This window comes from Microtus oregoni, unplaced genomic scaffold (assembly GCF_018167655.1).
Source record: "Microtus oregoni isolate MIOR12 unplaced genomic scaffold, Mior012 000011F_ref0000422, whole genome shotgun sequence".
NCBI classification, from domain to species: Eukaryota; Metazoa; Chordata; class Mammalia; order Rodentia; family Cricetidae; genus Microtus; species Microtus oregoni.
Window position 1 is genome coordinate 46,622,419 of NW_024543070.1, and position 16,070 is coordinate 46,638,488.

At 48.5% G+C, this 16,070-nt stretch overlaps 1 protein-coding gene across 1 annotated transcript; it reads left to right on the top strand.

Moving 5' to 3' along the window:
* Window positions 1-1,833: 1,833 nt before the first annotated feature.
* On the top strand, window positions 1,834-16,015 carry LOC121453328 (iron-sulfur cluster assembly 1 homolog, mitochondrial). The gene is made up of 4 exons (XM_041660015.1): window positions 1,834-2,015; window positions 7,905-7,958; window positions 12,069-12,174; window positions 14,256-16,015. Exons 1-4 carry the CDS (start codon window positions 1,935-1,937, stop codon window positions 14,402-14,404), a joined length of 390 nt encoding a protein of 129 aa, XP_041515949.1. The 5' UTR covers window positions 1,834-1,934; the 3' UTR covers window positions 14,405-16,015.
* Window positions 16,016-16,070: the final 55 nt, after the last annotated feature.

The window sequence follows — 16,070 nt, forward strand, 5'->3', positions numbered from 1 at the left end:
CTCTTGTTAAGAATGGATGTCAGGTGCCTTAGGTGCGATTAACTCTCAGCTGATCCTTATTGCCAGTGGGTGGCAGAGCCCGCTCCCCCCCCCCCAGCTTTCCTATCCTTGAGAGCAGAGGTCTCCTTTGTTGGCTTTCAGGAAACAGCACATTTGGGGCCTTTGCTCCAGACGACTGGTTGGGAAGGATCCACCACAGTAGATGCTGCTCACACAGGCTGGCGGGTGCTGCTCGACGGCCCTGGGAAATCATGCCCTTCCATTTTTGCCACTGAGATGTGTCCACTAGAAAACCACCCAGGAAAACAGTTCTGCTCCGTCTTTACACTGTAGACTGACGATACTCCCCGAGAAAATCGTCACCCTGCTGTCAGCCAAACATTTCCTGAGTGGTCACCTTCCTCTCAGAACCAAGAGTAAGAGAGATGTATGCGTATTTGAGTAAGAACGCGTGACAGAGAGAGGAAGGATATTACTGTTCAAAGGGATGACGCCTATTGACCCCTGCGTCCCCAGACGTCCATACCTTCCTGCCCAGTGCCACCCTAGCAGTATCTTGAGGGGCTGATTTTGGTGTTGTGTAGCTCATTACTGCCAGGGTCAGAATTTACATATGGCTGTCCTACCAGTGCGGGCCATCGTCTGACATGACATGCCTTCCTCCATGGGCTATGAAGTACACATGGTGATGCCACCTAGTGCTGCATGGCATCGGGGCTGCACCTGACCTGCCGCATGCCCATTTCCCCAACTAACCATGGTTCTGGTTCCTCTTGGTGGGATGAAACATGACCAAAGCCAACCTGGAGAGGAGAGGGTTTATCTGACTTACCACTCCAAGTTACAAGTCAAAGCAGGAACTTAAACCGAGTGGGAATCTAGAGGCAAGAGCATGAGGCCATGGAGGGGTGCTGTTTCCTGGCTCGCTCCTCATGGCTTGCTCAGCCTGCTTTCTTATAGAACCCAGCCCACCAGCCCAGGACTATCCCCATCCACAATGTGTGGTCTTCCCCATCAGTCATGAAATCAGAAAACGCCTACAGGCCTGCCTACAGACCCATCTTATGGAGGAAGCATTTTCTTAGTTGAGGTTCCCTCTCTCAGATGACTTGAGTCTGTGTCAGGCTGACAAAAATCAGTCAGCACATCTCCACAACATTCTTCCAGGCTTCTAACCAACCCTGGTAACTATGTCTGCCTGGTCTGTCAGCCTAGAATTACCCTCATTCACGTTGTCTTGCCCTGCCAACCTAACCAGTTGATGCTAACACAGCAGCTGACCCCTGTTCTATCAGCGGGACTACCCCCAGAAGATCCTAGCCCTGCTCCCCGCACTCAGCCTTCCAGGAACCCGGAGGGTGGTTAGAGCCCACGCCCTCCCAGTGCCAGCCCCAGGGCAGCTGCTGCCCCAAGATAAAAGATTAGAGCTCATCTTACAGGCCCAGAGGGAAGCTGTGTTTACGTGCGTGCGGCTGGTCAGATGGAAACCGCCTGCAGGAAAGCAGGCTAGCTGACCGTTACTGTCCTGCCAGGGTTTCCGTCCCCGTCGGTCGCGAGGCTGCTAGGTCACGTGCTCGGGTTTTCAATAACGGAAACTGTCGCACGGCGTCTCGACCGGCTCGTTCTGCTGTCGGAGCGGCTTCCGTCTTGGGTTCTGCCGCTTCCCGTCAGCGGGGGCCCCGAAGAAGAAGCCGTTCCACTTTCGGCTGCAGGGCAACCGCGAAGCCCGCAAGGTCAGGGGTCACCGCCCGCGCCGCGTCAGCGCTGACGGCGTGCGGCCCAGCCCGTCACTCACCCGGCTGTCCAATGGCGGCGCGGGGCGGGGCCTGCGGCGCCTGCGCAGAAGCTTGTGGCGTCAAAGAGCCAGCCGTGTCCATGGAGCGAGGCTGAGGGGTCACGCTCCGGCCGGAGGCTGCGGGCGCCGCGCCGTGACCATGTCGGCGTCGTTGGTCCGCGCCACCGTGCGGGCCGTGAGCAAGAGGAAGCTGCAGCCCACGCGAGCGGCGCTCACGCTGGTGAGTCGCGGCGGCGGGAGGCGGCGGCGGCCCGGGGCGCCGGGCGGGCCTGGCCCGCAGACCAGCAGTGCTCGCTCCAGCCCGGCGGGCGGCGCGCTGACCCGGGCGGCAACCGCCGAGGTCACGGCGTCCAGGAGGAAGGTCGTGCGGGGAAGGCGCCGCGGAGGAAGGCGGGTCGGCAGAGGCAGCCGGGAGGCAGGCTTCGAATCCTCCCCACGTGAGGCGGGGGATCTGCTCAGTTTAGGGTCCTAACAAATAAGTGAAGTAAAATAGAAGGGAGCCGGGACCAAGCGGGGAGCCTTTCTGTGCTCGGTCAGTGTCGGCCCCCCAGTTAGTCTCAGTTACACTGCGCTCTGTTGCTTTTCCTAGAGTCGGCTCCTTTCTATTTCCGCAAGGTTACATCATGGAATCCTGCTGTGTCTCCTCTCACTCAGAGCAGAATCCTCCGAAAAGTCAGTGTCCAGGCAGGCTTTTCCCTTGGCAATGTTACCTGTTACCTGGGAATTTTCGAGGTGCCCTCTTTCTTCCCCATGCCTACCTTTTCAGCACACATTATCAAGCCCTGCTGTTTTGTGACAAAGAAATAAGTGAGCTGCCTGGGTCCCGCCCTCCGTAACCCAGTCTTACCCGAAATGTCGCCTCCTTTGCACAGACCCTGGCTCAGTCCGTTTGTTGACCACTCCCTATGATTGGTCACAGCAGATCGCAGTTGACAGCCTCTCCGCATTCCCTGTCTCAGTTGTAGGCAGTCATCCCGTCCTTCCTCGGCGGAGTGGCTGAGGAGCAGCCCCACCGCCTGTTGGCTGGTGTGCAGGCTGCGCCTGTGTTTCGTGTGTTTGGTAAACATTTGAACCCTAACATGTAACATGCAAAAGCCGCGTGATGATCACAGGCGGAAAGCTCGGGAGGGCGACACTAGCAAACCAAAGTAAACTGATAGAATAGCTTTAGGTTCTGCTGGCCGCGTCCTCTGACAGGGGAGGAGTGCTCCAGAGCCCACTCGAGGCTCGCCTCGGCGAGGGCAGGTGTAACATGGAAATGTGGGCGCCACTTAGCTCTTCCAGTTAACCACGGAGGGAATTGATGGGCTGGCATGGGGGGGGGGCGGGGTGAGACTGTTGACGGCTACTGTCTACAAACGAGGAATGGCTCCAGCTCACCGGTGACGTTAGTGCAAGGACCCTTGGATGCTTGCAGAGGACATCCAGGGAGCATGGGCTCCTTCCACCCCGTATTTCCAGGAGTTACTAAGTAGACTTGAGTCTACTTTACTAAGTAGGGACCAGAGTGAGTTGTGACTTAAACACGTGCTGGCTGACAGGCAGCCCGATCTCCGTTGGTGCGCAAGACAGAGCTAGTTGCAGCTCTCTTATGACCAGAGCCTCGTGCCGCCCAAAGCTCAACTTGCGAGTATATGATGGGGCCGGATCAGTGTGTGCAGAGAAGCTCATTCACCGTTAGCTTCCAGGTGCCGCCTGACTGAGGGCCTGAGGGACACATGTATGGACCTGTTACTTCTCTGGAGTAGGACCCAGAGACCTCTGGGACAGCAGCTGGCGCGTGCATGCAGTCAGAAGCTTACCAGGAGAACTACAGCGTCCAGCGGCAGAGCAGCTGCTAGGGTCAGAGAAGGAAGAGAGCCTTTTACCAAAGGATTATATACACCATGCAAAGTGATTTTTTTGAAAATTTTCAGTCGTTAACTCTCGCATCATTAATTTAGCAGCCCCTGCAAATATTTATACCTAAACTACAGAACTGTAAGACTAAATGCATGATGGGTAACAAACCCCGGGGTGGGGGAGGTGGGTCAGCTGGCAGACAGCTCTGAAGCATGAGGGCCAGAGTTTCCTCTCCAGTTCCTGGATAGAAACAGCTAGGGTTGGGGGTGGTGCATGCTTGTACTCCCAGTGCTGGGCTGGGAGCAGGGTGGCCTGGGCTCCCTACTGTGGAACTGAGCTGAGACGGTCACTTGGAGTGCATTTCCCAGCATTCTGACGGCAAAAGCGGCCTTGAAACAATTTTTGGTTTGTGGTTTTGAATATTTCCTTAAAGTTAGACTTATTTAAGGTGTGGGCACGTGTGCCTTAGGGATTGTGTGGTCAGACGACAGCTCAGGAATCATTTCTCATCTCCCATCGTGTGGTTCTCAATGTGGAGGCACACTCTTTTACCTGGTAAACATCTTCAAGATGTTGTCCCTATAAGTAACCATGTTCCTATGGTGTACACGGGAGCTGACCAAAGACATTGCTAGATTTTAGGGTATTTCAGTAATCTGAATTCTGAGTCCTTACTTGTTGGGGAATTTCTTGGGGAGGTCAGGTTGAGCTGGTCTAGGGGTGAAGACACAGTAGGGAACTGCCAGTTTTGCAGTGGGCTTCAGGAGAGACCTCATCATTGCCAGGACGTGAGTCAAGGGAGTCACTTACCTTCTTCTAGGGCCAAATACAGTGCTGTATCTAGAACAGAAAGGTGCAGCCCCACCCCCAGCAACAGTCAGCCCCATTCAATTCTTTTAACTGACCAGAATAGTTCCTTCAGCTGAACAATAGCTGTTCGCCCCACTCAGGCAAGGGCATGAGGGTCGAGTGTTAAGACCAGCCTGGAATACATAGTTGAGTGTCTGTCTCCAAAACAAGGCAAAGTCAGGATAGTCACTTGCCAGTTTCAGCTGTCCGTCCCTCTTAGCTGAGAACTCCTTAGTAGCAGCTCCCCAGGGAGGGACAGCAAAGTTAGGATCTGTTTTGGTCCTTTGACAGCGGCTCAAAAACATTTGGGTCCTTTTAATGTCATTTCCCCCTTGCGTGTTAGCAGCCCAATGCCCATGTGGTTTTACATGCCTTGCTTTTACTTGCTATATTGAACTTGTTTTGAGAAAAACATAGCAGTGTAGATCAAGCTGATCTCAAATTCATGATCCTCCTGCCTCAGCTTCCCAGTAGCCAGGAGTATAAGCAGCTACTGTTTAAATGTTTTCTAAGACTTGAGAAGAGAGGAAAACCCACTGATTTATAAAACCAATCTAGGTAACTTAGAAATCTTTATGGGAATAAAACTCAGGTCCAGTTAATCAAAAAGAGCGTGCGTGCTCACATCACGCAGTATAGTATAGGCTTTATTGTCACCTTGGCCTGTGCGCTTGAAATCCAGGCTCTCCTTCACGTTCTTGCTCCAATAAACACTTCTTTCTAGGCCATGCATTTCCTAAGCTTTTTGTTTAATGTCTGTGTTTGTATGTATATGTGTATGTATGTATATGTGCCATGAGTACCTGGTGTCCCCAGGGGTCAGAAGAGGGCAATGGATTCCCTGAAACTATAGTTACATGGTGCTGGCCCCCCGTGTAGTTGCTGGGAATCAAAGTCAGGTCCTCTGCAAGGACAGCTAGTGAGTGCTCTAAGTCCTGTTGTACACTAGGTTTGTCTCCTCAGCACTTTCATAGAAAATGTGTCTGTGAAAGTGTACGACTGGAAGACTGGGAAGTAAGGGCTGTGGGCAGCTACCTGGAAGTGTAATAAATAAGCACATTTTTAAAGTTCTGTTTATCTTTGATAAACCTTTTACTTTTACTAAAATGGTTTTCTTTCTGAAATTGAGTTTAGATAATTTAAAAATGTATTAGCATCTTTAAAATCTGTATAACTATTTAATTCCCAAATAAGTTCACATTTAAAAATTCTTTTCTGGGGCCATATTGTAGAGCAACCACTTTAAATGTGAAACAGCGAATATTGGTGTATTCTGACATATGCTGTCACTGGATAGCAGTACCCTGGGTTGGTCCCTTGTGCACAGTGGCTTTTCCTGAGGAAAGCAGCCTGACAGCTAAGGTACAGTTAAGGAGCAAAGGCAAGGTCTCTTCTTCCTCTTGCTCCATTGAAGTTCATGGAGCTTCGTTTCACCAATACTCAAATCTCAGGGATTTAGAAGCATGGGCTTGCCTATTAGTTTCTCTTGTTGCCTTATGCTCCTTATTATTTTAGTAGCTTTTATTTGGCTTTCTCTCTAAATGTCTTATTTGTGTAGCCTTACTTTATGAGAAATACAGATAATGGCAAGATGTAATAAAATCACCTGTAATTAGCTTGCTTTGTGATAATTAGAAGCTGCCAAATAACCAGACAGAAGTTCAAAGTCTTATAGCTCAGTCTGCTGGGCATCACAGTTAGGAGTGTGTGTTCGTTTTCTTGTTTTGTTTTTTTGAGATGGTTTTCTCTGTAACTTTGGAGCCTGTCCTGGAACTAGCTCTTGTAGACCAGGCTGGCCTTGAACTCAGAGATCCGCCAGCTTCTGCCTCCGGAGTGCTGGGATTAAAGGCTTGTGAACCACCACCGCCTGGCTGCTTTTGAGACAGGTGTGGTCCTGGCTGTCCTGGAACTCATTTTTGTAAGTCAGGCTGGCTTTTAACTTAGGGATCCACCTGTCTCTGCCTCTTAAGTGCTGGGATTAAAGGATGGACCACCACTCCCTGCTTGTGGTTGATTTTAATGAGTGTTTTTGTTAACTCCCTGAGGTTGGCATTCCTCTCTTCTACCCTTCACGTTGTGTCTGTGTGCCAGTTCAGTCTGTCTGCACTTAACTGAGAGTCAGGACTTTACAGCCCACACTGACTTAAAATAGTGCCCTAAACAGCATCTATTTGTTTTAAGCATGCCGTGTTGCTTTTTTTTCGTATGTGCGGGGTGCTGGTACATGTTTCATGTATGCGCATGTGTGGAGGCTGGAGGGTGTCTCCAGTATTCTCCATTCCTCAGGAGCTTTCCACCTTTCTTAGTCTTGAGAAAGGGTCTCCCACTGACGGGAAACCCCCCAAGTGGACATGGCTGCCTACCTACTCCCCTCCCTATCTCTATTTGTTGTTTTGTTTTATGGAGATTGAACTCGCGTCCTCGTGGCTGCAAAGCAAGCTCTTTACCAGCTGAGCCGCCTTCACGGCCTGCAGTGCACAGCTTCTTCCTTCATTGTTGGTTCTGTACTTTCTGCATTGTTTCTGTGGCTCTGGATTTGGTTCCACACTGTATTTGTACTTCATCATCTGTCCAGGCCTCTAAGTCAGATCTGGTCTAGGGCCAGGCCTATGATCTGTCTCCTCGGCAATAAACACAAGTACGGAGGACATCGTTCCCTTACCGTGATTTCTCTCACCTTTTGCACTGTGCCCCATCCTCTCCTGGACTTCAGAATGCCATCCTCTCTAGGCCGCCTTCCCTGTATTCAGTATTAGTCTTTACAAGAATCCTAGGAAAGGACATTATCCCTCCTAAACGTTAGAAAAAAAACTGTTTAAAGTGTCTATTGGGACATATCCAGGAAGCAGTCCAGGAGCAGTGCAGATCAGAATAGGTTCCCAGCACCCTCTACAGGAAGGTGGGACTGGTGATACTGAACACGCTACATTGGGACATCTTCTCCTGCTAAAGACCATTAGGCTAGGTTGAACTGCATTCTTAGCTACATAGCCACATACTTGATTCTGTCACTGAGGAGCATGGCTGCTCACCTAGATGTCCAGGTATGTGTTACCCACAGTGGAAATCTGTGCCCAGGAGCAACTCTCCAGCCGTGCATTCAGATGGGTTTGAAGGGGATTGAACCAACATGGGAACACCCAAAAGTTGACTTTTCCGTTGATGGGCTATTCATGAGCATCTGTGCTGGCACTGTACTTGTTACAGGCCATTCAGTAGATGCACAGAATATGGTCTCACAAGAAAAGGTGGGCTTCTGTCAGGGCAGGAGTGTGCTTTCGCGGTGGCTCCTTTATGGGATGGAACCCACCTGGTTCTCTGGGAAAACCTGCAGGCATGCACTACATCAGGCTCTGGTGGGGGCATCTGCCCATCTGTGCGTCAGAGGATGAGCCTAACAGCTGTTTCTTTTTTCCAGACCCCCTCAGCTGTGAACAAGATAAAACAACTTCTTAAAGACAAGCCAGAGCATGTAAGTAACATGTAAGCTTGCGGAAGGGTTAGCAGAGCTAAAAGTTGTGGTCGCGGGTCAAATGTATTTGTTGCAAATAGTATATTTTCATTAATTAAATTGTTTTTTGTTAGTTTTTACATTGCTAAGGTGTCAACTTCCTGGCCTCACTCATGCCAGGCAAGTACAGGGAGCTGCACCCAAATTCTTGAATCACACAGGGAGTTTTTCCATAGAAAGCAGCTTCTCACTGCTCAAAGCTCTAGACAACTAAGATTCCACGTTGTCACACTTAAGCCAGATGCAGCCTGAGGTTGGCTGTGTGCTTACTAGCTGGGCATTCCCCTGCCTCTACTGCATGCCTTAGGGTGGCTGGAGGATGTTCTGGAGTTCTCCTCGGGAACCACTGGCCTGCATGGTCTATCTCTCTCGCTTCTTCCGTAGATGACACATGCAGTAAATGCTTGGTTACACTTCGTTCTACCTAGTAATTCAGTCTCCGGATCATTTGGTAAAGGTCCCCTCTTTCATGACTGCATGTATTCCCCTGAGCAGGTTTGATGTGTTCAACTGATCCTCTGTGTGAAAGCTATCTGGGTTTTGCTGTCAGCCGCAGACATAATTTACCAGCTGTAGGTGAAGTGAGTCACGCCCAGTGTCAGACCTGGAAGCCTGGCTTACCATGCCCACGGGGTCATCCCTGCATGCAGTCGCTTCTGGCTGTGGCCTGTGGATGGTGGTCCTGGTACTGTTTTCCGGATTCTCTTATATTTCATGACCGGACTTCTTACACTCCATGCTAAAGGCTGTTAAATGCCACCAGGTGTCAGTGTTCTGACTCTGAACTTTCTAGCACATAAATTGACCAAAATCGGGGGCTGGAGAGATGGCTCAGTGGTTAAGAACATTGCCTGCTCTTCCAAGGGTCCTGAGTTCAATTCCCGGCAACCACATGGTGGCTCACAACCATATGTAAAGAGGTCTGGTTCCCTCTTCTGGCCTGCAGACATGCACACAGACAGAACATTGTATACATAATAAATAAATAAATATTTTTAAAAAATTTTGACCAAAAACTAAAATTAGCCTTGTAGGATTGTAAGGTATTTGTTCTCGTTGGTGTATAAGTGTAATTTACAGCATTAACAATCCCTATGGAAACTAGGCTACTTTTGAATTCATGGGTAATCCACCCTCTCTTCCTTGTGAGTGCTGGGGGTTGCAGGTGTGAGCTGCCATGCCTGCTGAAAACTGGATTTCAGAGACTGGGGAGGGTTTCTGTTTGCTTTTGCTTTTTGTGTTTCTGGGAGTGAGCACAGGACTTCAGACATGCTAGGCAAACCTGATGCGGAGCTGCACCCCGCGCCCTGTCTGCACACTCTAATGTGTGGGCTCCTGTTCTCCTAAGGACTTCCTGATCACAGAGACAAACTAAACCTGCACCCCAAAAATTCATGCATTCAGAGTAATGGAATGCCCTCAGTCTAAGCTTTGCAATCAAGCTCATGAAGCAAGCACACCTGACAGGGTTTCTCAGGATTGCAGTGTCCTGGTGGGACAGGACTGAGGGTAGTAGGGCTCGATTGTTCACTTAAAGGGCAGGAACCAAGATTGCGAGTGTAGGTAGATATTGTTAGAAAATCAGTCGTGTGCTGTGTTGGCTAGTTTTACATCAACTTGACTCAAGCTGGAGTCATCTAAGTGGAGGGAGCCTCAGTTGAGAAAATGCCTCCATAAGATCTGGCTATAGGCAGGCCAGTGAGGCATTTTCTTCATTGGTGATTAGTTGAGGGGCAGGGTAGCCTATTTTGGGTGGTTGTATCCCCAGTCTGGTTGTTGTAAGTACTATAAGAAAGTAAGGACCAAAGCAAGACAGTAAGCAGCACCCTCTACAGCCTCTGCATCAGCTCCTGCCGCCCCTCTAGCCCCTCTCACCCCCCCCCCCCCCCACTACACACACATTTTAAACTTCTATGATCTTTGGCTTCCTGGTCTTTTGGGATGTTTTACCAGATTGCCTTAGAAAGGAAGCTCCTGAACTGGAGCCAGGTGAGAAGATGGACCTCAGTGCTCACTAACCATGGCAGCCTCCAGATACCTCACAGAACAAAGTGGAGCAAAGCCTCTTAAAGGGATCCCAGGTTTTAAAGGCAGTCTACCATCAAATGCCCTTAAAAAAAAATGAGGTGACCCAGCATTTTAGAGGTAGAGGCATGTGAGTCTCTGATTTCTAGGCCAGCCTGGTCTACAGATTGAGTTCCAGGACAGCCAGGGCTACAAAGAGAAACCCTGTCTCAAAAAACCAAAAGGAGAAAAGACAAAGCCAGATGTGGTGGTGCCTGAGCTCATTGCCTCAGCCTTTGGAGGTAGAAGCTGGCTACACAGCAAGTTGGTGCCATTTGTGGACCCTGTGTTGAAGAAGTAAAGGAAAAGCCAGTTATGGCAGTGCCCTTGCAATCCCAGCACCTTGAAGGATGAAACAGGTGGGTTTGTGGCCCTCCTGTACTTCAAAAAAAGGAATGCTGATGGCTACAGGAGAGCATTGTGCTCCCATTACTTCCAAACTATAGTTAAGAAAGCAAACACTGTGACTATGTAAAGGCCTAGATAGAGTAAAACTTTTACTATGCTGTAGTAAAACTATGCAGACACAGCCAGGACAGGAGAGACAGAGAAGCCACCTTCCTGCACTGCGAGGCTTGTGCAGTCCTTCCTGTGCACTTTTCCTGTGTTGTCCTAAGTGCTTGTTCCCGTGACATTTGTTCTTCCTATAGGGACATCTTATAACCAGGAACCTGTTGCTTACCACTGAGTTTACGAGAAAATGAATAGTGGTAATATCAAAGGTTGCTTTCTGTCTTTTAATTTGCTTGCTATCCTGTATGTAGGCATGCATTTCTATTAGTACCTTCGTGTTTGTGTGCATGTGTCTGAGGCCGAAGGTCAACCTCAGGAGTCACACATCCTGACTGGAGACACAGTTTCTCACAGGTCTGGACTTGAGGAGGTGGACTAGACTGACTGGTCAGCAAGGTGCAGAAGTGGCCCATCTGCGCCCCTCCCCAGAGTGGGTACAGACACGTGTCACTGTGCCGGGCCTTTTCATCTGGACTCTAGGAATCTGCCGCAGGCTCTTGTGCCCTTTACTAGTGGAACCCGCACTGACTGCCTCAAGACCATGTGCACCTTACCTGGGCTGGCTCCAGCCTGCCAGTGTAGCATGAATAATAGAAACCCAGCGACAGATGTTGGGGTTCATCCTGAAGATCAGAAAAGCAAAGCAACCAGCCACTGGCTCTTACCTCTACTTCAGACCAAAAATGGGCAAGATCCTGTCTCCATGAATCCTGAAAACTCCACACCACACACTCCACTCTCCACTGAGTTCCTCTCTTCCCCTTATGTTCCCCCTACATCCCAGCCACATCACTCTGTGTCTCCACCTCCGTGTTGCTGGAATCACCTTTGTGTGAGCTGTTTCTCTTTTAGATTCAATCTTGTAGCCCAGGGTGACCTTGAACTAACAGATCTCTCTGCCTCTCCCACTTCTGGGATTAAAGGTGCGTGCCACCATTCCTGTCCTTTGTGGCTGTCTAGTATGACTGCTTTGCTCTCTGATCTTCAGGCAAGCTTTATTTATTAAAACACAAATAATATACTGCTATATCACAGTCCTTGTACCTCACCTCCCAAGCAGGTACTGTGTGGGCGGAGGCTGTGTGTTCGTTTCCTGGCCGCCCAGACCCAAAATAATCACACAGAACTATATTAATTACAACAGTGCTTGGCCAATGACTTAGACATATTTCTGGCTAACACTTATATCTTAAATTAACCAATTTCTATTAATCTGTGTATTGCCATGGTGCTGTGGCCTACCAGTAAGGTTCCATCCAGTGTCTGTCTCCTTCACTGGCTACATAGTGTCTCCCTGACTCCGCCTTATTTTCTCCTTTCTCTGCTTGGAGTTCCTGCCTTGCTCTATTCTGGGCTGCCATAGGCCCAAAGCAGCTTCTTTATTAACCAATGGTAATAAAACTTATTCACAGCATACAGAGGAGAATTTCATGTCAGTGCTGGGATTCAAGGTGTAGGTCATCACACAATGTTTATCTTCTCAATTCTTTTCAGGTGGGTCTGAAAGTTGGCGTGCGAACCAGGGGCTGTAATGGCCTCTCTTACACCCTGGAGTATTCAAAGACAAAAGGAGATTCTGATGAAGAAGTTATTCAAGATGGTAAGCTCCCTTGTCTTTTTGAGACAGATTCTTTTGTAGCCCAGGCTAGCCCTGAACTCTTATGTAGCTGGGTGTAGGGATGACATTAATTCCTGCTCTGCCTCCCAGTGATGGGGTGGGGTATGAGTAAGCACCCACACTTGGCTCTGGTGAGTAATGGACGGGTTTTTGTTGCTGTTCTTTAACATTTTGTGGTCTCTTTTTCCTGATGAAAACTTGTAGAAACTGATGTAAGGCTGCTGGGTTAGGAATCGTCTGAGTGGTGCTTGTTACGTGCCCAGCGCTGGCAGACAGTCTTTTGCCATGTGCTCCACTGAATGGGGAGAGGCGACAGTTTCCTGGCTTCTGTTGGAGAACCTGGTGCAAGGAGAGACTCAGTAGCTGGGAAGCCCAGGGGCTCACAGTGAAAGGACCTAGTGAAGCTTTGAACCCAATCCGTTCTAAGGGTTAAGGGGGGGTTACGTTTTGTCTCAGCTCTGAATGGTCATCACAGCGAACAGTTTAGGCTTATAGGTTTGTTTTTCCTCGTTGTTTTTTTTTTTGTTTTTTGTTTTTTGTTTTTGAGACCAGAGCTTCACTATGATCTTCCTTCCCACACATCCTGGTGCTGGAATTAGACAGTGGCTGAGGATCAAGCTCATCCTCGCAGGTTTTAAAAGCTGTATTAGTGTGTGAAGTCAGAGTACAGCTTTTGAGAGTTGGTTCTCTCCTGGGTCCATGGGTTCTGGGTAGTCAGGCATCCACTCACCACACACAGATTTTAAGACCATCAGTTGAACAATCCAGCCATTTCTGCTGAACCAGTTTTATGTGGGCATATTAGTGCACATTCCTAGTTCTGTGGAGACAGAGGGGTTGGGTCCTCTGTAGCAGGAAGGACAAGCAGTTGTAAGCTGCCTAAGATGGCTTCTGGGAACCAGGCGGGGTCTTCTGCAAGAGCAGCATGAGCTCTCCAGACCCAGCTCCACTTTATCAGCTCCTGCATTTGACACCAGCCCCTGTCATCTTGCAAAACCTACCAAAGACTGAGGTACAGTGGCTCAGGCTTAATACTGGGATTGGAATCTTAGGTGCTGGGTTCAAGATCAGGTCAGGCCAGCCTGGGCTAATAAGATCTTATGCAAGGTAATAACCACCACTAGATATTGTTGTTAGTATATTGGAGCCATTTTGGTGTGAGACAAGCAGGAAATTGTATTCCCAACTTCCATCATATTTAGCTGAAATAATTAACCGATAAAGGCCTTCTTAAGTTATAAAAAAATGGAGCTGGAGAGATGCTTAGAGGTTAAGTGCTTTTGACTCTTCCAGAGGACCTGGGCTCAGTTCCCAGCACCGACATGGTGGCTCACAGCCATCTGTAACTTTTGTTTCAACACCATCTTCTGGCTGCCCCAGGCATTGCACACATATCTACAGGCAAAACACCATGCACATGAAAAATCTTAAAAAAATAACATCAGTTCAGAAGTATAAGCTGCAGTTGCCCCCTACAGAGGAAAGGCCTATAGAGTATGTTCATGTTTAAGTGATGTCTTTTGAGGAAAAGCACATTTTGCACTTTTGAGAGGTCAGTCTCTCCTTCCCAGTGACTAGGAAATGGTATTCATTTATAAGGTTAGCAGCAGATTACCGCTCTGGGTCCAGTGGGCATTCTCTGAATTCCATGTCTCATTGTGTGGTCTTGGTTTATATGGTCTGGTTTAGAATGTACCATGGAACAACAGTACTGTGGGCGTTTATAGCTGACAGGGTCAGGACAGATGTTCCCAGAGTCTCGTGAATGCCATCATTAAAAGCTCACAGAATTGCACGTTTTCCCATAAAAGATTGGGGTAGGGAGGTGAGTGAAAGGCAAACCAGTTTTGCAGAAATGGCCGTGGAATTTCCAAATGTAAAAAGTCTTCCTTGTTATAATTGGTTGGAGTTAGGCACAGGCTGGACTGGTGGGAAGTGGTGGGCTTCCTCTAAGGAGCCCTAGACTTGCCCAGAAGCTGTGGGTGCTGGTGGCACCGACTAGAAATTCACTGCAGGTTCTGCACACCTCAGGCTTTATGTGACATGTGTTTCTTTTTCCCAAGGAGTCAGAGTGTTCATCGAAAAGAAAGCACAGTTAACACTTTTAGGAACAGAAATGGACTATGTGGAGGACAAACTGTCCAGTGAGTTTGTTTTCAATAACCCCAACATCAAAGGAACTTGTGGCTGTGGTGAAAGCTTTAACATTTGAAACCTCAGGACTCCAAGCTCCGGGAGAGCCGGGATCTACCTGGGAGCTTACTGAAGAAATCATGTGACTGTCATGTTTCAGAGTTTATGATGTGCGGCCACCTCAGGGGGGAATAAAGTGATGCAGCCACTGTGCTAATCCCGAAAAGCTGGTATCTGTGTTGTCTGTAAAGCCCAGAAACTGGGAAAACATTGTTTTCTTTAAGTCATTCTCCTGTTCTGTACAGAAAACCCCTGCGCTGCTCTTAACTCTGTAGCTTTGTTCTTTGCGCTAGGACCAACTTCGTGGCCATTGCTTTGCCGGGAGCTGAGGGAACGGGTAACAGGTGTGCACCCAGAGATTCTAGTGAGTGGATTGAGACATCTCCTCGCCCCCTTCTCATCTCCCAGGCAGGACAGCTGTGGGTAACAGTGTAGTGGTCCCTCATTTCCCTCACATTCGCCATGGCCTTATACATTTTATTAGAAATATGATCATCGGACACCTTCTTCCCGCCCTTCAGTAGTTCCAGATTTCTGAGTGATGGTGTCAGAAGGTGGGAGCTGCCAGACCTGGTCTCGGTCCATCCCCTAGCGCATGCTTCGAGATGGTTGGCTTAGACCTTTCCATTGGAAGCTGTGACAAGCAGCCAGCTAGCTCACCGCACTTAACCCTGTGTGTATGAAGACCAGACCTGATAAGTTAGAGAGCTAGGACCATACCCAGCTCTCCCTTCCTCACAGGTGACCCCAGTACTGTATGAGACACTCAGGAGGTGAGTGGTGCCTGCCTTCCATGCCTGGGCAGCATTTTGATACGACTTTAATTTATAGACTGCATTTGTTTTCTTCTGAATGGAAGAGCCTTGTTTAAGCTCTTTTATTTGAATTGCCATCTTGCTTGTTTAGAGCTTTGAAACCATAGTTTCTTTTTTTTTTTTTTTTTTTTTTGGTTTTTTGAGACAGGGTTTCTCTGTGGCTTTGGAGCCTGTCCTGGCACTAGCTCTTGTAGACCAGGCTGGTCTCGAACTCACAGAGATCCGCCTGCCTCTGCCTCCCGAGTGCTGGGATTAAAGGCGTGCGCCACCACCGCCCGGCTGAAACCATAGTTTCTTACAGAGATCCTGCAGCAGAAGAATTTACTCTTGGAGCACAGGGCCTATGGAGCAGACATGGAGGTGTCTTCTTAGTTCCCAATACGCATATATTTCCTGGTTCCTAAATGAAATTGCTGAAGTTTTCATATTTTTTAACAGCAGTTTTTTTGAGTCATCATTTTGCTGTATAGTATAGGCCATCCTGACTGGCGACCCTCCTGCTTCAGCCTTCTGAGATATGTGCCACCATACCTGAATCCCAAGTTTTTCTTAAAAGTGATCTTACCTTGACCTGTGTTTGACATCTTAAGTAACCTGGAGTTCTTTTGTGGAAGGCTGTTTCTCACAAAGTAGCTGAGTTTCATATTTGCGCTAGTTACTAAAATTCCTACCACCAAAATGCACCACCTTGTAGTTTTATATGATTGTTATGAGTTTGTTATCATAAATAGAATTGTTGATACATCTTTAATTTGTGCAATATTGTATGTAGAGATTGAGTATCAATTAAAAAACTCACCTCTTTGTGATCCTAATACTGTCTTTTCTTGTTGGGGGAGAGGATTTTGGGTAGTTAGCTGCTAAACCACT